We start from the raw sequence: 22,927 nt of genomic DNA on the forward strand, positions 1-22,927 counted from the left end.
TGGATTTCAAACAATTTTAATACTAATTTGGCCCAAATATAATGGTTATGTAGTTCAGATATATTTTGATTCATATTTTTTGACTAAATCTACTTCAAAAACATCTGCATTTTTATCTGTAAAAGAAATTGGTGGGCGTCCTCCTATTTCAAAAGTTTTCGCTTTCGCATTTTTCTTTTTGTTTTAGTTCCTCTTCCTTTTTCTCCACTTCCAAAAATGGCGCTTACACTTGGTTTTTTAAAACCTATAAAAATAAAGAGCATTTTTTTTATCATTTTAACCGAAAATTACATATTTATTATCACTTTTTGAAAAGGCGCAAGTAAGTTTCAGTAAAGATTTCCAGAAAGAGAAGATCGAAACAAATATTGATTTTACAAAAGAGAAATTTGCAGAAGAAATGTAGTTGTTATATTGAAAATATGGTGAGATTGGCAATGCTCGATTAATATCGCTAACTTTACAGGCATAAATTTTTTTCCTTTATCACTGACTGGTTTTGAACTTTAACCCATCATCGTAGGATAATTAATCAGAGAATTAGGAGTAGAGAATTTGACTTCAACTACTTATCTGTTTTACACTACATTTACTGAGTTAGTGTAGGAAATTAGGAGTGTATATTATTTAAAATATTAATGAGTAATTAAACTTTTTTATTTAAATAGGGAAACCAAATTAATGGAACCTAATAAGTATTTTGAGCATAGGTAAAGATTTACAGTTGTAAAATTGCAGTTGTAGAACATACAAAGAGTCGATAGAATTTTAGTATGAAACACTAAATTAGCTAGTTCATCTGAACTGGGAAATAATTATGGTTAAATTAAATACTGATGAATATGTGATTTTAATCACTTTATAAATAATACGGAAATAAGTAAAATCAAAAAAGAAACGCTAGAAATAGTAAAGAACTGCACGTATATTCATGCTTTTGCAAACACTGAGTTGTTGTGCTGTCTGTGCATATGTTTGGGTTTGACATCATTGGCTTTAAAGATCGTGTCCGGTATAGATAATTTGGTTGTTTTTCGTGAATGACTTTGGGTTTATATGTTCCAGTTTTTTTCTAAGATACCTATTCGTCTTGTTCTCCTTCCTGAATGTAACGTCCCTGTGTTATATTACTGTCAGGTTGGTTACTGTGTTTGATTAGTTGATGTGTAATTGAGTCTGTTTTCTTTTATTGTACGAGTACAAATGAGTGTGTTCTTCTATTCGTTTTTTATTTTTCTACCACTCTGGCAATTTGAGATACTAAGGTTTCTTATTTAAAGATTAGAATCGTATGTTCAACAATTTTTAATTTATCAATAATTATTTTCTTATACTAATGTACTATTTAATTCAGTGTTTCCTGCTTGAATTTACATGCCTCCTCGTTAAAACTTTAAAATTCTTATGCCATACCAAACCCAATAATACACACTACAGATACTAATAGATACTAGGTTTCATTAATCAGTTTTAATAGTTTTGATTTTACTACGGTAAGAGCCGTAGAACATCTTTAGGTCTCGGCCAGAAGGTGGCCTTGAGAATACAAGGGTAAAACAAATAACGTTAGTTTGAACTTTCTACATAGAAAATAAAATTATTTGGGAATTGATCCCAGTACATCAGGTACACAGTTTTCCTACAGAAGGCCACCTCCCCAGAGGTAATGAAATACAAAGGCAATCAAGCAGACCACTAGAAGATTTGTTTAAATCGCTTCTTAGGAAATAAGTACCTGATATCTATCTAGTTATTTGTCCCTTGGTGAACATCTGCCTATTCTTGTTTCTCAACTTCTCCCTCTTCTTCACCCATCAGCTCTCCCATTTTTGGTGTTTGTTCTTCTTCAACTTCTTCTTCTACTTCTCCTTCTCCTTCTTCTTCTTCTCGTACTGTCGATGCTTTTTCACTTTCCTCTTCACCTTGAAGTCTCTTCAAGGCAGCCAATTTCCTTTCTTGCCTCTCTTTACGTCTTTGTTCTCTTTTCTCTATTAATTCTCTTCTCTCTCTTTCTTCAATTTCTAATACCTCTTCTGGAGGTATTTCTTCGACATCACCAAATTCCACCTCAGTTCCATCGTAAAGCTTAACCAATTTACGGACCTGAAACAAAAATTAGAAGTTTTCTTTCTATTCTCTCAGCTGCCAAAGAAACCTAACGTAACAACCCCTGGAAGACTAGCAGATAAGGTCTACTCTCTTCTTGAGACCCTTAGTTTTTTAGACATGACTTTTTTCTGGTATGAGCGTGTAAATAACAGCTGGCGTGCTTAGCAAATACATCAAAAAGGATCCTTCTCCTGACTTAGTCTGAACATAGGTTTTTGTTTAACCAACTTCTTTGTGATGATGATTTCTGGATCTGCTGTGTCGAGTAAAAAAGTAAATCAACAAACTAATCTGGTTTCTACCTAGTTCAGGGTCTCTTAATTATGGTTTTACTCAGTCTTGGCGTTAGCCCTTTATCCTTTTTCATTACTGGAATTGAATTCTAGTACTTAACGTACTCCCTTCTAACTAAAACGTTAAATTTTTATTGAACAAAAAAAATGAAAGAAAGGAAGACTAATAGTAAAAATCCTTAACAAAAACTTACAGTTTAAAATGTTAAGTATAAGGGTTGATTAAACGCCAAAAGGTACACAAATCAGCGAGTACCCAACATTTCATTAATACTTCATTAATAGTTAAGTAATTCTACTGCATCAATTTTCATTAATAAGTTATTTTTTAGAATTTATTAGATGTCACAGACCCTTATGCTGGCCATTTTCGTCTACAAAATATATGTTCAAGTAGCACTGTAGATTGACTGTAATATCTAGTTATTTATAATAATCAAACTATTAATTACAGGTTAAAAAGAAAAACGTTATAAAAAATATAAAAAAATTATGAGGCTAAAAAATTCAAAACTTTTTTTTATAAAAAACTTACACCAACATATATCAATGATTTTGTTTATTTTATTTATTTATTTTTATTTTTAAATAAAAATCGTCGGTTTAAGTTCATTCTTCAATTAAAGCAATTGTTATTTTGTGAAGTAGTCAAACGTTTATAATAATAGGTAATAATTAATCTGGCTTTATCACAAATAATATAGTTTTCTTCAATTACATTCTCAATCTAGGTATTCATCCCACAATGTTGTATATATGTAATATAAAGTAAATAAGATATGCATATTTTTAGGACAGCTAATTATTCCAGTATTTTACTATAAGTAAAATTAGGGAGACTAAATTAAATTACAATTGAGAAATGAATAATTGTTGTTGAATAATCTACTTGTTATTAACTGTGTGTTATTTGTGCTCACGAATATTTCGGTAAGACGAATTCAAGACAGTAGCCTACTCTAACTCTTTTTCTACTTTAACATGCATGTACATATATATGTGATTTATCATAATTATAACAAAAAAATATTATAAATGAAGTGGCCAGCATAAGGGTCTGTGACATCTAATAAATTCTAAAAAATAACTTATTAATGAAAATTAATGTAGTAGAATTACTTAACTATTAATGAAGTATTAATGAAATGTTGGGTACTCGCTGATTTGTGTACCTTTTGGCGTTTAATCAACCCTTATACTTAACATTTTAAACTGTAAGTTTTTGTTAAGGAGATTTTTGTACCTTTTGGATAGATTTTCCTTTTTGTCTATTTTACAAAGTTACATATCTTCTTTACAGATTTTTTTAAAATTTGGAATAAACAATTCTATCATTATAATCTGATAAGGTGTTAAGTCGGAACCGTAACTACCACTGAAGAGATCTTTTTAAAGAATGATTATAGTTGAGTTCCCCCAAACCATCCTCAATAACAATTTTTTTGAAAAAGCGTTTTGAATAACATAGGAAGGTATTTGTACGTAAATAGCAAAATTAAACTGCGATTTCAGTACTTCCTTTTAAGAGGAGTAAGAAAAAAAACTACGATTGCAGTACTTCTCTCTAAAAGGCAAAGAGGCAAAAGAGGATTTTTTAATCGAACGACAATTCATTGATTTAAATCGGTTCACTCATTGATAATTTAAACGATTGCAGTACTTCCTCTTAGTAGATGCAAGAGCATCAGCAACGTAGAGGAGCTTTAACCACTTATTCGAGCTGAATTTTATCAAAATCGGACTAAGCGTTATAGAAATATTGGTAATAATAGTTTTAGAAAGGGCCTTATTTGGGTGGGGCAAACTCCCCTCCTTATAAGGCACGGAGTCGAGACTTTTAAAGTGCAAATCTGTACAAAATTTTGATTCGAATGACTCTTCATTCATGAAAATCGGTTCACGTGTCGATAATTTGCAACGATTGCTATACTTCCCCTTAACAAGTGTAAGAGCTGATCGCCGCTTTAATGTTACGTAAGGGAGCCCTAACCCTATCATCCTACCAAATTTTATCAAAATCGGGCCAAGATTTACAGAGTAATTAGTAATAATAATTTTGGAGGGAGCCTTACATAAAGGGGGCTAACTCCTCTCCCATTCGATGTACAGCGTCGAGACCCCTTAAAGGCACATCTACATAAAATTCCGAATCGAATGACACCTCATTCATGAAAATCGGTTCACGCGTTAAGGCGCTACGTTGTTTACAAAAAAGGTAACAACAAGAAGAAGAAGAAGAAGAACATTTTTTGAAAAAGCCGTTTTTGCTCATTTTTGGCAACTTTTTTCTCAAAACCTATTAGATCTAGGTTGTTGCAAAAAAATTACAGTTATAAAGGAGGGTTTGCCCTTTATTTTAAAGAAAATTTGGGACTTTTATCTTTTATAGAAAAAGAGAAAAAAATTGTCAAAGTTGGGTGTTTTTCAACGTTACGCTTTTTCGTGCAGTTTTTGACGATCAACCCTTATACAACTGTCCTACCGGACAGTTTTAATAAGGGGGAATAGTTCAATGGTTTGGAAACCGCACTCCTACGCGAAGACCCCAGGTTCCAATCCAACCACCGACATTTGGATTTTCTATTTCTTTCTAGTTTACTTCTCGCAGCTCACTGGACAGTGTAGTTTGTAAAGAGAGAAAACTGTTCAAAGGCCGGCTGTCCACTAAAAAGGGCCAATACATCGAATGCAATTTACATTCAAAAAAATTAAATCATTAGTACAGATAAGGAATTTATGATGGATTTGCACACGGAGATCCCGAGTTGGAATCTAACTTTTGGAAATTCTTACAGCTCACTATCTGATGATTGTCAGTGTTGACAGTAACAGAAGAACACTGTCTGGGGACCGGCCGTGTAATGAAAAAAAAACTCCGGGTGCGATAGCCCTTAGATGTTGACGCGTCTTGGCAAAAAAAAAAAAAAAAAATATCATAATATAATTAACGCACGCGACTTTATCTGCTAACTTCTGGCAGAAGAGATCCCGGTGAAGCGTACATATTTCAGGAGTAGTCCCTCATTTCTGCGTTTGGCCGAACCCTCTGAACTAACTTCACCGACGGATTGGTTTACGTTTTTTAAAGGTTTAGGTTGGAATATAATCCTTACAGGGCGGATAAGGTCAGTCTATATTGGTTAGCCATCTACTCTATATGGATGAACTGGTACTGTTTGGCTCGAGTTGACCTCTGCTGTGTTTCACAAGAATTGAGAAAGCGTGTTACTCCTGGCATTTCCAATTTAGTGGCCGATTGCAGCGCGGCAGCCTGATAATACTTTCCGGCCAGGGTGGAGAGCACGATCTAACCGAAAGATCTGAGAGAGATAAAGGGAGGGAATAAGTTTAGTGTAAAATGATGAACAGGCTTTGAAAAAAAATCAAATAATCAACTATTTATCAGAACAACATAGGTAAGATTTATCTCATCAAAGATATCATAACATAAAAGTACTTCATAACATAAAAATAATAACAAATACAACATTGATTACCCTTCGAGATTCTCCTAAAGCGTTAGATATGTATATTTCAAGATACTCATTGCCATTTTCATCGATCCAAACTGGTGGAGGCGGTGGAGGTGGTGGGCCCCAGGGATCTGGTTCGTCCTCTTCTTCAATCGTGAAAGGAGGGAAGAACAGCTCCACTTCTCTATCGGCTGTTTTTATATCTGGAGACACGTACACCGGACCTAACTGGGTCATAATCAGTGTTGGATCGCTTTGCTCTTTAGATAATGCAATTACCAATTTCGCAGTGCTGAAAATAAATTATTGCATATTTTATATACTCGTATTATAATTTTCTATCACAATTTCCAACGAGTCAAGGTGAAAAGAAATATTTTGTGAGAGTTGAATCATAATCAAATATTCCCTTTCTATTTACAAGAAATGGGGGAGATTCGAATATGTATGACGGTCATTAGGATGTTAGCTATGATAATTATTCGAGTTAAACCAACTTTGTGCAAATAAACTATTTCATCGATTTCAACTATTGTATTGATGAAAAATATAAAGTGTCTACAGCGAACATGCCAACCCATCCATAAACTATACTTATCATATATGCAGTCGATACTGCAATTCTTTCTCCTCACACCCAAGAGAGCAGATTGAAACTTTCAATCCCACCTCAGTTCCTTAGAAGTATGGTTTAAAAAAATAGAAAATTCAACTTAAAACTAAACACCAAAATATTACTTTCAATCTACGCCGTATCATTCTCCCTCCAATTTATCCCTTAATTCTTCCCGCTAATATCGTCCGCTACTTTGAGCTATTCATGGACGAATATTAAATTGAAACCCTCATACACAACTAAGCAGAATTAAACCTAACAGAGGCAACTTTTGGAGAGAAAATCTAAGGGCCAACAGCTGGATTCGAACCCGGTATCTCTTTAATGGAATCCAGTATTCGCTAACAGACTATTGAAAAGATACTCTATCACAGATCCAGTCAACAACAAACGAATTATACACATTACCATTTTAAAACTACCAGAACGTATGGAAATGAACTTTAGAGTCCAACCTAACGTTCCAACCTCCAGAGAATACTATCTTTTTTATCCAAAATCCAGCGTACCAAATAATTCCACCAATCCCACCCTAATCTCTTCGTCCGCCATCTGTCATCGCGCAACATTCCAGATAAATCTCCCAGGCGATTAAAACGCTAATGGTCTCATGATTTCCTCATCGAGTGGCGAGAGCAGTTAGCTCAGCAATTGGGAGTGTATCGCTGAGTAGCTTCTCCCTTCGTGTGGTGTGCATATTCAATGCTAATACTACATAAAAAAGTCTTTAGGAAAACTAATTTTGTGGCAACGCTCTTAACTGCAAAGTTATGACTTTGCATTAACTATTAAGATTCGTATGAATTCGTCAAATATCAATGCAGTTTTCCTGAGTATTCTAATTTTTTGCGTCTACCTTTATTTCAATAACATCAATTTTCATGTAATTCCAGGCACCAAATAACAGTAAGCTATTCGAAAGTAAGAGTAAGAAATTATATTTCTTAATTTCCAGAATCCGCTAAACTGAAGTCGTTTAAATTTCCGCTAAATGAGAGATTCTAACTAGATACAAGGTATAAACATTGTACAATCCAAATTTAATGGGTACTTTTAAGTTATCTACGACTGTTTATGGGAATCTACAAAAGCTTAACTTCTTAGTTAAAGTCAAAGCTGCAATCACTTTTATGCATCAGACTTGCTCCTCGTGAGTATATTGTAATGATTTACAATGGTTATTTAATATAACTAATTAAATCAAATATTATTTAATCTTACTCTATTGCTTCATCTGACATTGCTTCTAATTCATGAACAGTGCTGCATATTTTTTTCGCATCTTCTGCGTTAACTGAATCAAAATAACCTAAATGGACTACTTCTGAAGAGAATGGCTTACACACGTCTAACACTTCTTGGGCGCGTTCACCTTCAAATATCATAATCAACTGAAACATATAATAAAACAAACTAGAATATTTTTTAAAAAAAACCTGTCGATAATCCAAATAGTATGAAATAATGCTCACACTAGGAGGTGGAACGTCAATTTCTTTTACTTTTAGAGCTTCAATTCTTGAAGGGAAAACAACTCGAGCCGCTGCACATTTTGAAATATGTTCAGTTGGTGTCCAGCAAGGCGGGAGAATGTCACCATCGGCATCAATCGTTTCAAACATTTTATAAATTCTAAAATAAAGGCAGAAGTTGTTCGTTTTTTTTTTTTTCTATAATCAGTTAATGACAACATCTGAGGTTTTAGAATCTTAAAAGCTTTATTTATTATTTCTGGTCTCTCAATTTCAAAATGGCCATTCCTTTAAAAATGTACCTCTTACCTAATTATTAAGTAGCAACCATTTCAATCATTATATTTACTTACGAATCACTTTCAGCCTCTGTTGGTTTCTTGTTTGGTCCGTAAACTAACAGACAAAGATTTTCTTCAACAAAATCTAAAAAACTATTTGCACTAACAGAATAACTAGCAGTTGTAGTAAGGTCACTTGCTCGTGTTATTTTTAGTGGCAGTAACGTTTGTACCAATGATACTATAACTGGTTCCTTTAACATAGAATCGTAAACCTTTTGAGGTAGATTGTATCCAGAATTATAAAACAACTGCAATAAAAGAACAACATATATAAGTACTAAGATATCGCTTAAAATAGAAGATGGTTTGTAAAGGATAATTAAAAAATGGGAAGGAAAGATAAAGTTTAAGGAGCGTTCTGAAATCGTACGCAAGCTCAAATAGCTTCTCCATCTCATAGTGATTAACTTAGTAATATAAATACTTTATTACGGGAATGTAAAATCAATTTTTTTTTTTTTTAATACCGAAAGTCAGAGAACCATTAATTAAAAGAACCTTTCAAAAATAAATCTGAATTAGTAATTTAATATAAATTTACCTCATGAATATCATCTTTGGATAGCTGCATTTCCAATTGATCTCTTATGGTCAGTCCGACAGTGTCATACAATGACATTAATTTGTAGGCGGCTGGCGAAGTTTTTCTTCCATTAGGATCCTGGGATTTCTCGATAGAATTGGGGAAGAAAACTACTAGGGAAAATTTTAAAAATTTTCTAGCTACTTTTCCCAAATATCGTCTTTTTACTTTATCCTGTCTTGCCTCTAAAACAAAAATAAGAAAACGAAATCAATAAATAATTTCAAAAGAAGAAGAATTTGAAATTACTATCAAATAACAAATGATATGAAATTTATTCTTGGAAACATTATATAGAAGAATTTTATAATGGATTTTGGAAATATTGTTCAGACAATTATAATCCCCTAATTTACAAATTTTGAATAGAAATGTCACAGTTACTGCCAAAAGTTATGCTAAGACACTCCTTAACTCTTAAGAGCTGAAAGCCCAATTTTAAATTGCCCATCACTTTTATTTTCTTACGGTAAAATTAAGCTGTGCTACAAATAGGGCCCTTGGCGCCTTTCAAAGCACTGCCAAGTCTCCGAAATTTTCATCAAACTAGGAAATTTAGCAACACATTACATAGGACATGAGACCGTACATTACATTCAAATGGTCCAGAGATTATTCTGGGAAAAGTACATAATTATATGTACAATGTTTGAAGGAAATTTAGGGGTCCATTTTTGAAAACTTTGTATAAATAAAAATACATATTGCACTCAAATTAGGTTTATTTGAAACATATTTTTAAAGGAAATTGGATTAAGAGCACATTTACAAGAGGGGTTGGTAAGGATTCTTTTTTAAAGTAATTATTTAATATTGTATAATTTACGGACTTATTATATAGGTTAGGTTTAAATGTGTCGCTAATATCCGGGTTTGAAGGGAAATTTACAAATTAAACTACCACTGCATTAAGTGGATGTTTGAATTTTTTTATATAATTGTTTATTTGAAAGATCTTTAATCCAATCTAACCAAAAATTTACTATCATACTATCTTAATATTTTTCTTACTATCATTAGAGTGACCTAGTAGATAATTTGGAAGAAGTTTCTGTATTTCAGCTCTTTTAACAATTTAAAAGAGTAGAGATCGACTGACAGCATTAAAAACAAAGATTTTTAAAAAACGTAGCAAAATTAATCATCAAGCAAACTCACATAAAAATACCAAAAAGAATATTATTATAGTTTTCGCTAATTTTGACTTTACTAGAACCACTTTATCTCTTTACTTGCGTAAAGAGAAATTCCTGCAAAGAGAAATTAATTATACATTTTTTTTTTTAATATCTGGTCTTTTACCTAGTTCAGCTAGCTCCTGTGCCATTTCTGCAGCTTTCTTTGCTTCATATTCTGCTAGTTTCAATTTTTCATCTGGCGTCAATTGATCAAATGGATACTAGTAAAGAAAAAAGCATTATGAAAAATGAATTTAAATTTATTTTTCAAAATTTATGCAAATTAAAATATTGACGATTATTGGACAGACTGATTCTGGTGAACAACACCCACATCGTTTAGACATAATTAATATACAAATAAAATCAATAAATTAAAGAACAGTTAGGCGCATATTATTCATACAGTAAGATTCATGTAAGCAAATAAAAATGGTGAATTAACAGTAACAACAATAATAATGAATCAATTAAATTTAGGTTAAATGAGGGAAAGTGTTTAAAGATCAAATTCCCCAAAAGATCCTATTTCCTGATAAAAAAAAATAAATACATATAATATAAAAAATGAAATGTTATAAATGAACCGATCAATATCTTTTAAGTGAAGAAGACCGTGTCTGTATAACGTTTGGATGATTTCCGATATAAAAACTAAAACTCAGCGCGCACGCAACTGAAGTTTATATCCTATATTTATATCCTCTAATATATATATATGTAAGAATAATATTTATATTCATCTTCCGGGCCGAAGAAATATATTTATTGATACTTTTTGAGAGAAAATTGAATTGCACCTGAACATCTAAAATGATATCTAGAATAGTTTCTACGGTTTTTCCCCATAATACGAGTATATCGCCAGCTAAGATACTTATATAATTTCGATATACTTCGGTTTCTGGAGCTGAAAATCACTAAATCTTCTGCCTACAAGTCTGACAAGGAATTATAAATATACTTTTGGAAATTAAGTTGCATATTTAAGACTTGGAATTTCCATGCTAGAATTCCGTATTAGTTGGTGAATATAGCATTAAGATAAACAGCATTGCTCTTAGATTCTTAGATTAACGCTTTTCTAAGTAAACGGACGTTTTTTTTTTTTTTTTTTTTTTTTTGCGCATCAACAGCTGAGGTTATTAGCGCCCGGAGCTTTTTCCAGTGCCCTGCCGGCCTCCGGACAGTGTTCTCTCGTTACAGACAACACTGTCCATCACCGGACAGTGAGCTGTAAGAAGCTCCTAGGAAGAGAAAATCTAAGGGTCAGCCGCTGGATTCGAACCCGGGACCTTGCGCAGTGGCAATATCGTAACCAATGAAGGCCTCCTGAGGTGCGATTATTGCTAGTTGAAAACGGACGTGTTGGTGATGAAAGTAGTGAGAAGGAGTGGTCGATTTAGATCTGCAATATTTGGTGATAGACCCAGCATAAAACACGAGAAAAATTATAAAAGGAGAATAAAGTAATTGACGATGCTAAGTACTTGTCACCCTGATAAGGATTCAATCAATAGTTTCGGAAGGTGAGCATTCCGGGGCTCGCTAGGTGGTTAACTAGTTGTACTATACGAGAAGGTGCTGGCTATATTTTGAGACGTTTTGAAAGTATTGAACCAATCACTATCTAGGCCAGGGATCTCAACGTTGGACGTTAATCTCAAGGATGAAGAGATGAATATGAATGAAATGCTCGGTTGAATTCGAGCTGAAGAATATCAAATGTTGCATATCTAGAAAGGAAAGCAGATGACTGCGTCTGGGAGCGAGACGTTGAAAAGTATTCTTTCTTTTTCTGTGGCAGAGTATAAGAGAGTCTCATTTGGCTCAGATGCCGCGGTAGAAGACTTTCAGTTAAGGAAACGTCAACTTTAATAATCGCTTTTCAAACAGATAATCTTTAAAGAAGAAGGTAAGACTGCGCCGACTGTACATTAAAGAATAAATAAATAATAATTAAAGCCAAATCTATGATTTTTAAAACTCGATTTTAATTAAATGCTGTTTCGGTGCAAAACATTACAGTTTGACTAACATACAGTACATTATAGTTAGAATTTTATATAATTATTGAGCTAATCGTTAATGAATCACGGAAATAATAAACTTTTTGGTATACTTATAGGATTAGAATTCATTACTAAATATTTGTCATTATATGTTAGTAATAATTATTACTAATATTACTAATAATTAAGTAGGTCAAAGCATAATAAAGATTGCGGAATAGTTGTACAGTAAAAAAGGTGCAGATCAGTTCTAAAAGTGCATCTACAGCCCCTACTATAGAGTAACTTGATCTCTACTCACAAATACTCGTTCTCGTTTTCCTTCTATAGCATCAAGCTCATTTTGTAATTCTTCAGCAATTTGATTCATCAGAACTGGAGCATTAGATCCGTACATTACCCTCAACAGCTGCCCTGACTATTAATATCAAAAATAATCAAAACATAATTAATTTTAGACAATTATATAATAAAAGTTCGAAATTATGCATAAATTTCCAACATAAGTGTGCTTAAAGATAACCCTAATTTGAAACTATCATACATCATTAACACCTTTAAAGACAAAGGTTCTGTCCTTACAACATACTAGCCGCTAAAAGAGTTTGGCCTTAGCTACAATTCAATCATATAAATGATATTCTGTCACATAAGTTATGTAAATTTGTTGATTCACGTAACTGCAATAGCGTAAGGTTTTGTAAAGAAGAATGTTTATAACAACATTCTTAAAATTCAAAAATGCTCAACAATAGCACCATAAATTTTGATAGTACGCAAATTAAACTTGTAAATACGCTAAACTTACCCCAATAAACACCCATGTTGGTTCGCTTCTTCCTCTGAATCTTTCCAATTTTGCAATTTTATCTGAATTTGCCTAAGATTAAATTAGACCAATTAGAATATGTATATTTAAAATAGCAATAAATCTATAATATTTTACAAGTTAAAGTTTAATAATTTAGATTTCTTTTACTCATCTAAAAAAAAACGAAAGCATTGCAATCTGGTAGGTATTGCACCGCAAACATCCGTTTTGGCGGTTTTTTGAATACAAAAAAGTGTTGTTTTTTTTGTACGTGAGTGATCAACTTTAAAAATAAAAAAATCACAGAAAGTTCATATTTGATATTTTGCTGTTGTTCCATGGAGTAAGGATTTGTCAAAACAGGGCAACAGAAATTCAATTCTTTCAAGTCGTTGTTCCTTTTTATTTTTTTCTTTATTAAACTGCCTCATTCTTCTGTTCTCTTTCTTCTTCTTTGAGAAACTTGTATTCATTATCCAAGATAGATGAATAAGGGTAAAAATGTTTAAGGGAGCATAAGGCGCTAGGGATATTGATATCCCAGACTAGTAATCGCCTATTTTTTCAGGCGGGGCTTAACGTCCAACTACCAATTAGGTGTGGTGGACAGAGGCGACTAGCAAACATACTTTACCGAAAATTTCTTTCATTAACCATTAAATAAAATCCAAGGCCTAGAGACCGGGAATCGAACCCAGTACCACAATACATATTAGCTTTACTGGTCTCGCCTCTAACCGCTCGGCTACCGTGGCGCCTGATATCCCAGACTACTGTTCCCGTCTTTCATTCCACCTCGTTAGCTGTTCTAGCGCTAGAGTACCCGGTAAATTAAGTTAAAAATACGAATAAATCAGATAAGAATTTAGATTCAGTTGGAAGATTGTCTTTGTGACTGTTTTATAACACAAAAGTAGTAAATTTTTGTCAGGCTTAGATAAAAATTCATCCAATTTACAGTTAAATTCATCCACAGTTTCTCCCGATGCTCATTAAATAAGGAAGCATCCTTTGGACTGACTACAATGGTAGAATGGTAGACTGTGGCATGGAAGGCTTACTCTGGCCTAGATTATGTTACACACGCGGATAGGCCTAGGACAGTTTGCCTTGCACTTTTTCGGGAAAGCTCTGGCTTGAACCAAACTATATTAGGATTTAATTAAACTGGGCAGAGACCAGGGTCTTCATCTGGCTTGCTACTCAGAGGTAGCGTTCTGATTTCAGGCTAGTAATAACTAAGCTTATATTATTCTGGCGATGTAGATACAGTTTCACTTATAATACATTTTCAGTCTCAGGTATTGGGTAAAAAAAAAAAAAAAAATACCTCAAAGAGAAAAAGCATTGGATAAAACGTTAATCCAGAAGACCTATCATAGAATAATTTACCAAAGCGATAAACATATGTTCTACTTAATTAAAGGAATGTAGGTTACCATAGCTAGGTGAAGCAGGTCACTTCCCAATTCCAATTTTACCTTCTTTAGATTGCTCATCATGCCGACGCACGGACCACACCAATCAGTAAATACATCGACCACTACAAAAATGATAATTAAAGAAATTTCCTTCATATTTTTATGATGCAATATATAATTGGTAAAGTATACAGTTTAAACAATTACCTACAAGCCCTTTTCGTTCTAGTAATGCTTCCCATTCATCGTCACTGCTTACTTCAACTTGTAAAGATGCTTGACCTCCTTTTTTCGCCATTTTCCGGGCCGCCGCTAGACTCGCAACCTGATGCACAAAAATCCAATGGAAATATTTAAATCAGTTGTTTTTGACAACAAATTAAATTAAAATGAGCTATTTTAGGATAGATAAAATGAGGTAATTCTATAGGGAACATGGAAATCATGGTTGTTGATCATAGAATAAAGTAGTCCGTTCGGATCTAAAGAAAGGCAGTAGCATTGTGTCATTGAGAGGGCAAGCTGCACAATTGGACTGATGCAGGTTTAACACTGTGATGATAGATGGCCTACATTAAGACTAAAAATTAATTTGAGGACATTTGCTGTAAAATACTCGAAGCTGTCTCGAGAAAAAGACTTTAAGTTATCTATATCTTCCTTGAATTGGAGAGCTCGGTAGTCATTTTATCCAAAACTTGGGAAATGGAAAAGTTTGGATTTTAAGACTATGTTAGGTCAATAATCCAACTTTTTAAGGTTGGATGAATGGTATTTAATACAGAAGAGATCCAAGAAGCCATCGCGATTCTAAGACAGTTTGCGATAAGGTACTTTTACAAAATTTGGAGTTCACATTAAAGCGTGATTTATGCATTAAAAAAAAAAAAAGATTATAATTAAGGAAACTTTCTTGTAAGCTCTTTTCATCGAGTTTATTCAAAACTCTCGAAAAATTGTAGGAGTTGCCTTGAAGATTGCTGTGACCATGATGTCCCGCAGTTGATGAACTGCTTAGCGAAATGGGAAGGTAATTGTAAAGTATTCAAAGTCAGGGTGTACCAGGAAATACATGTAGGTGATAAGTAATCTAATAGTGGCTGTGGATACAGTTGAAGAATAGAAAACAACCGTTTGTAAATCTGCACCTAAGCTTAAGAAGGAAATTATCCTTGTGAATAATGTATGAATGATTATTTGATAAAGTAACTGAATTATGATTTTCCCTCAAAATCAAAAAAGGATCCAAATTTATAAATAAGATAAGCACAATAATAACTACTGACCTTAGACATGATGAAGTAACTATAAAACTGTTGCTATTAAAATTTAGTAAATGCGTATTTGTTTATTTAATTTTTACTTTCAAGAAAGGACGTTCAGTGAATAGGATTCATTCTTAACGTTCTCTAACCATCCGACCACCAGCTACTTACTGAATCTCTTCACTTCAAATAGGAACCTTTGACAGGGTGTTTACTCCCCTTTAAGCCATCCCCACTACTCTTGGAGCACTTGACGTAATGGACACGCACTACTATCCCCACCTCTGAGAACAAGAGGTAAGAGAAAATGAAATACCAGAAATCAGACGTGGGCCTAAACCCATTGCTGGCGATCAGGGTAAGGATACGTATTTCCATGAGATATGCACAGTCAGTTGATGAAACTTCAGCCATGTGAGTAAATGTAATTACTAAATTTATTAATGAGAAGTTAATTTTAAATGCAACAAGGATGTATATATATATCTTCGATTTTATCTGCTCGAGTGTCTTCCTGGATATCGCCCAGGATTTTTGTATAAGATTTGGCACTTAGGTCTTCCGTAAAAGCTTAAAAAATCCTACCAAGCACTTATTTTTTTTACTCTCTGACCCTACTTAACTGTCTCGACATTTTAAAGTAACAGTAGGCTCCGAATATTCCCCAGATAAACTTATCTTCGCTGGAGTTCCACAAGGCAGCATTCCTGGACCCCATCCTTGACACTGCATACACTGCTGATATTCCTACTCACCCAATCACCTTTGCTGACGATATTGCCATCCTCTGTACCCACTCAGAGAACCATCCGAAACCTCCAAATCTCTACAAGAGAACATAAATCTAACAGAAAGCTGGTGTACCCATTGGCGCATAAAAATTAATGAAAATAAAGCGTCCACATAATTTTCACGAACAGGCGTCAAATGTGCCCAAATGTATTTTTACTTAACAATCCTATCCCTGCTACGAACTTAGTGCGCTTCCTGGGTTTCTTCTTGGACAGGAGACTCACATAGGATACACACACACTAGACTTAAAAGACAACAAGTAAACAAAGGGTACGGACAACTAAGACGCATGATCGGACCTAAATCTAAACTAAGCACACCCAACAAACTAACCCTCTACAAGAATTTTCTTAGATACGCTTCACAAAGATCTAAAGATCCCCTTTATCACCGAATCCATCCATTCATGATTCCTTAATTTCCACAGAAACTTAACCAGTCATCCCAATTTAACATCTTGAACTCTTTCCTCCACCCAACAAGACTCTAATAATCCAAGACATAACCCTTATAAACCACCACGACGTCTAAAACGTCGTTGGCCGCTTGATCTAGCCTAGATAATTCCATTCGCTAAAATTCCCGAGAGTGTCAACATTGGCTGATTACTCTCTTCCAGTGACTCTTCGGTTGCGTAATGCATTGAATATAAAAGATTTTATCAGTCGTAGCTAGCATATTTCTCGTATCCCTGACCGAAAAACTGCCCTAAAACGAATTTTTCTAGAAAGATGATAAAATTAATAGTTTCTAAATCTATCTGTATGCAATGTATATCGTAAATTTACAGAAAAATTTCTAGCAGCGATTTTCGAGAACATTTCAAAAACGCCAACAATCCAGTTGAGAGTTCTTTCCGAAAGAGGATTTTTAAAAAAAAAGAAAAAAAGAAAGTCGATTAAAAGCAACACCTTTTAACCTTCCTTTAAACATTAGACAGGAGATAGTAAATTCCACCTTAGAAGGAATCGATCCTCTCCCATTATCGATTTTTTCCGAAAAAATGTTCAAATATTAAACACCAAGTAATACTATGCATTGCTACAATCCCAAATTTGAGGAATGGGTTACCCGGAAGTGAGATTTCACTTAGTGTAATTTTAAGATTTTTGAAATTTCGTAAAAAAAAGACTCAGCGATTTGAATTGGCTTAAATTACTATTTACATTAAAACCACATTTTTCGATTTCAATCAAAAAACAAAATATATAAATAACATTTAATTTAAGAGATAGCAAACAAAGTTTTAATCTATTTCTTTCAACTTTATTTGATGTTATCAAAGAATCTAGATATAATTCTAATAAGAAAGTTTCGTTGACAAATGTTGGAAGAAAGAACTAAATTGCATGTTAACTTTAAAAAGATTGTCCTTCTATTTCAGCCTTTAAATTAGTTTTCCCGCTGATCATTAATTACTTTTCCAAACTCATTTCAACAAAAAAAATCAGACCTGTTCCGATGGAGCGTTCTCAAATCTAAACACCTCATTCTCCACACAATCCTGCATGAGATTATGGCTAGATATTAGAATAGATTTAGAAATGAATTACGTAAATTTATCGATTAAACTAATGGATTCTACATTTTGAAGAACAAAAATGGAGGGCAATTCACTGCTATGAAAAGGGGCGTAATTCGTACTGTAGATACTCAGTTATCAGAAAGTCAGATAAAGTAGGTTATGAAATAAAAAACGTGTTAAAGTAAAGAAACAATAAGATCTCCATTGGTAGTGGTTACTGTGATTACAGGTTCTACTCTAAAGAGTAATTAAATATTATTAAGTAGTTATAAAATAACTCGGATGTAAGACATAAATCGAGCTGAAAAAATCTGGCACTATAGTTAACCCTGTTTCCAATAAAAAGGAACACAAGTATATGGGAGTAAAAGAGGGTAAGGAAATGGTGGAACGGCATTTCAGTAGTAACAATTATAAGTGCTTTATACATCAAAGTGAGGTGGGCAGTTTAAATGCTAAAGTTGCTGCAGTAATCGATTAAAAATAAAAGAAATCAACAATTAATAAAAACTTTGTAAAATTGCTAGTCAAAACGCATTGAACCATGCTACAATACTGCGGTGTTTAACTGGAAATCAAGCAACTTTTAATGAACTTGGTACACTATTAGTAACAATGACAAAACTGATACCGCTGTACACTCACTAACTGAGGGGAGAAGTTACCCAGCGGTAACACTCCTTAAGGCATTTCTAGATTGACTACTGTCCTCAGAAAATCGCGAAGACCCTGTCATTTTAATCACCTAGGAGGATGATCTGGAAGGTGATGAGATGTTCTCATGGCGGATAAGAGGATTGGAATGAGACTGTAAGTTCTGATGAATGCTTTTGAAGCGAGTTCCACCAAATTTATTTACAAATAGAATTTCTAAGTATGTTTGGATGGTTAGATTCGAAACGTTAACGATAGTGCGGAGAATTTTCTGTTGAAGAGATTAAATTCGTTGAAGATTGGAGCGTTTCGTTGAAACCCCTCGGTTCAATACCAGGTGGCAATGAAACCCTGGCGCCCCCTAGGCCTGACCCCCACCCGCGGCTATAACTATTAACTAAGTTATCGCGTTTGATAACTGCCGCCACCGCGCTGGCTGGCCGCTTCTGTCATATCATTGTTGTACCATGATGGTCCAAGACGATGCTCTTAGCATTGCACACCCTGCACTATAGGTCAAGCCGCCCCTGTTTGGGAGCGTAAGCAAGTCGTTTGTTATTAAGAGAAAGATTAGATCGTTAGTCTAGTAGTCTTTTAAGCAGTCGATAACGCCTGTTAACTTCAGTTCGTTTAAGTCGTTTGTGAGGGTTCCAAGTCAGTCTTTTGTCTAAATAAAGCCTAAGGACAACATTGGCAGGAGGAATTGGAATTGAGTCATAGTAGATCGGAGGAAGAGTGATGCGGAGGAGAGTGAAAGTAATATTTTGAGATCTGCTTGCGTTTGACTTTATTTTCCATTTTTGGAACCATTCCTCAAGAGAAAGGAAAGGAGTTTGGAGGTTTCTGTGTGAAGTTACCGGATCAATGTGAGGAGAATGTATAGCTGTATCTTTTGCATAAATTAGAAATAAACTCATTAAGTCATTAAAAATCAATATGAGATAGTAATTTTATTAATTTAGCCGATTTCAACCAAGGGACTAGGTCATCTTCAGGGAACATATAGTATTTTACAACGTAGTTACGTATGTAGTCATTGTATTGTAATGAATTTGTATAAAGTAATGTAATTTACAAAAATTATTTACTACATTACTTTATATTCTTTCCAACCTTCAGGATTTCCAGTATTGTAACTAAAAAACTTTTTAAGTATTTAAAATACATCTTTTTTAAAATTAAATACTTTCTTTAAATAAATTATTAACTTAGATTATTCACTTCAGAGTGTACACATGTTTACATCAATACTTAAATACATATTTGTGATTGCAGCTCCCAGACCAATTGGACAGGCAGTGGTTAATACTGGCCGGTTCATCGAGGTATATAGGAACTTACGCAGTAATGTTTTAACACCAGGAGAGTCGTCGGTAAAAAACCCTTCCCAAGGTATTTAATTGTCTCTTTCATTTTTTACAGCATATTAATGGAATTGATCCTTAGAGTAGTTAGGGTGTGGGGTCATCTTAGCGCAGTAAAGGTGGGGTCATACTAAGGTTTAGGTGTACACCCACCAAACCACAGGATTATTATAACTACTGATGCTTGTAGTTGCGTTCGTTGCTGGCTAATAAAACTGTACCATCAGCGTACTTGACTATTACAGGACCAAATATTTGAGGGATATAATGTTCGTCGAATATAGAATGCTGGACTGAGTCCCTGAGGAACTCCGGCTTCTATTAATGAAATAAAAGGGAGTGTGAGCTCTTGATTCTCGACGCAAATAACCCATTTGTAATGAATAACTTGACGTGACAATATGTATTATTTATTGATGCAACTTTTACCTTTAAAGTTTCTGTGGCAGTCTTTTGTGCAATACCTTACAAAGGCCACGCTAAATGTAAAAAGTAAATTGGCATCAGCATAGATCCTCGAAAATAAAAAGATTTTTAAGAAAAACGAGAAATCTTAGAACTTGTTGAGGAAAAAAAAATTTTGATATAAATTTCAAATTATAGAGTTAGTTTCGCTCATTTTTCATTACACTTGCTGGCATGGAGGTGATTCTTGTCTAACTAAGTACGGCTAAAGCTGAAAAAAAAAAAAGCTAAAAAGAAGTGGATTGAAAATAAAAACATGACCACCCTCCTCTTCAGAAAAACCCTGAATCTTCTCGGAAAATGTTTCATAAAGCTACTTAAAAAAATTTGAAAAGTGTCAGTATGAAAATGCCAATTCCAGATATTGAATTTCGATCGCTAAGTTGCAAATGGATTGCCTGGTAGAATGCAAATTTAATTACGAAGTTTGAACTCACTCAAGATTTTTTTTTGGTTTTGGAGATATTTCATTCACAGACACTGTTTCATTCGTACGAGTCATTTTCTTTAAAAACCCCTTTTTCGGAATCAGGTGACTTCAAAATTAGAATTTAAGGTGAGAACTCCAAGTTAACACCATTAAGAGAAAGTAACAATAGCGTTAGTGAGTTTTTTTTATGAGCAAGGACCTGTAGTTGTGGGAGGCCTGCATTTTGGAACTCTTGCATGATTATAAGACTTAAAATTCTTGTAAATGTAATTAGCATTAAAGCATTTGTCTCTGATGTTTTCCTACAAAATTTGTTGGAACTTTGTCTAATAACACTAATAACTTTATAGTATTATGAGTTCAGGGCGTTTAATTTGAACAAAAATAATTTAAAATCCCACTTTTTTCACATATTTATCTAATAAATTATATTTAGCTTAGAAAACAAAAAAGTTGAATGAAGAAAATAGGAAGTTATTGCTCACAATAAATTATTATAATTTATTCGTGAATGCCGCCGTAATAAAGGCAACAAGAAAACATGCGACCGTTATCTTTAATGTCTAATAAAATATACAAAACGTAGTTACTTAGAGTGAAGAGTAATCCGGTGGGGGTATTATAATATATTTATTATGATAACTCACTGAAACTAAGATATTACTGGTAACTACTAGAGGGTTTATAATGACGTGGGTGCCTACCCTGGTGACTGGCACGCAATATTACTGTAAACAAAATAAAATTTGAATTGGAATTATTTATTTTCTGAATTGCTGTTGAAAAGAGAAATTTTATCTTCACCTGAGGGAACGACTTTCCACCTCAAAAAAAACATAATGTCCAACTACCAAATTTCAGAGGACGAATTTATAGTGACGAAAGAACAAAATTTGTCCAACAAGCGGATAGAAGATTCAAACTGCAGAATTCCTAAATCTGTGCTCCAGATCTCAATGACCAAACCTCATGTTTCTACTCCTAATTTTTGTCCCATAATCCATTCATTTATGTGGCACCAAATGATTCTGTAAAGGAAAGCCTAATCGTCCCTTCACCAAGAAGTTTATCCTTTATTAAAATTTCCCTTAAAATATGTTTCATGTAAAAGATGTATATCACGGTGAGTGAAAGAGAAACTTTGATCTTTCTGAATTGGTTTTACCATCTTCTACGATTTTCTCTGGTTAAAAGCACCAATGTTTTTTATTGAACTCAGTAGGCTCATCTACTGTTACATTTCTTATATCCACTGAAAATTCGAAAATACAAAATTTGACAAGATTGCAATAATTTTCTTACCAAGTAAAAGTCAATAAAAAGTTACAAATTAGACTGTCAAATTGAGGGCTTCGCCTTCTACTTTACCAGACCACTTAAACCAATCCTTTACTATTTAGGGAGGTTCTACTCTCCTTCCAGACACCAATGCCACCTCTGTGCTTGTATTCTATCAAAAATAACTAACCCGCCTTTTTATCGAAGTCGTAAACATATCTGTAAACAATTTCTATTCCTGTATAGACCGTTTTTTTTCCCCTGCAAATCATTTTTATATCACAATAGTATTGAAGAAGATTTACATTGTAAGGACGAACTGCAGTCAAATCACTTTTATAGCCCAGATAATACATTCCCTCCCACTTTGTTCCTTACACGGACTAGCATCGGTGGTCTCCATAACACGTTTACAGAGCTAAGCACAAATCGGGTATTATCACAGTACCGGGCACTATCACACATTACCAAAATAGAGATTCAGTGCTGAATAACCAATGCTAATTAAAATATTCTACTGCCACTTGCATTTTCTCGCAAATGAACCAGACTAAATGAATTTATTTAAAAATTTAATATAGACATCATCATTTTACCGAATCCTCGCTAATTAATAATTTAATTAATCCAAAATATTAATAGTTTACGGTTAAAAGATCATTCAAATTCATTGTTGTACATTTGTATGTATTTTTCTTGGATATGCTTTTTCTGTTGTGTGGAAACTTTTCTCTCGCGACTATTGGCAGGTATTCACGTTGGCTTTGTAGTCCGTATACTCTCCAAAACCTCCCTCATCTTGCTTCGTCTTTCTGGAGGCTGATGGATGATTGTTCAATCG

General features: G+C 33.7%; 2 protein-coding genes and 1 pseudogene across 5 annotated transcripts in view; 2 read left to right on the forward strand and 1 right to left on the reverse strand.

The window, feature by feature from the left end:
* LOC141461121 (uncharacterized) overlaps window positions 1-22,927 on the reverse strand; it is a 25,430-nt gene continuing 2,503 nt past the window's right edge. Inside the window, exons 1-13 of one of the 4 annotated variants that reach the window (XM_074141869.1) lie at window positions 15,599-15,758; window positions 14,524-14,637; window positions 14,331-14,434; window positions 12,889-12,960; window positions 12,382-12,498; window positions 10,193-10,289; window positions 8,849-9,075; window positions 8,317-8,555; window positions 7,964-8,123; window positions 7,713-7,882; window positions 5,900-6,167; window positions 1,736-2,103; window positions 1-244 (exon numbers count right to left, since the gene is read on the reverse strand). In XM_074141869.1, the coding sequence (XP_073997970.1) occupies window positions 1,777-2,103; window positions 5,900-6,167; window positions 7,713-7,882; window positions 7,964-8,123; window positions 8,317-8,555; window positions 8,849-9,075; window positions 10,193-10,289; window positions 12,382-12,498; window positions 12,889-12,960; window positions 14,331-14,434; window positions 14,524-14,554 (1,812 nt within the window). In that variant the 5' untranslated portion in view covers window positions 14,555-14,637; window positions 15,599-15,758 and the 3' untranslated portion in view covers window positions 1-244; window positions 1,736-1,776. Of the gene's footprint in view, window positions 245-1,735; window positions 2,104-5,899; window positions 6,168-7,712; window positions 7,883-7,963; window positions 8,124-8,316; window positions 8,556-8,848; window positions 9,076-10,192; window positions 10,290-12,381; window positions 12,499-12,888; window positions 12,961-14,330; window positions 14,435-14,519; window positions 14,638-15,598; window positions 15,759-22,927 lie in introns of those variants that run through there. The other 3 variants (XM_074141841.1, XM_074141860.1, XM_074141851.1) reach the window with 3 other exon arrangements.
* Window positions 11,361-11,430, forward strand: LOC141446328 (U4 spliceosomal RNA; annotated as a pseudogene).
* LOC141461154 (uncharacterized) overlaps window positions 15,900-22,927 on the forward strand; it is an 18,193-nt gene continuing 11,165 nt past the window's right edge. Inside the window, exons 1-2 of the mRNA XM_074141950.1 lie at window positions 15,900-15,991; window positions 19,825-19,941. The gene's annotated coding sequence lies outside the window, so the exon portion shown is untranslated. The remainder of the gene's footprint in view (window positions 15,992-19,824; window positions 19,942-22,927) is intronic.

The sequence above is a fragment of the Rhodnius prolixus genome, unplaced genomic scaffold (assembly GCF_049639745.1).
Source record: "Rhodnius prolixus isolate KJV_2025 unplaced genomic scaffold, Rpr scaffold_1, whole genome shotgun sequence".
Taxonomy (NCBI): domain Eukaryota; kingdom Metazoa; phylum Arthropoda; class Insecta; order Hemiptera; family Reduviidae; genus Rhodnius; species Rhodnius prolixus.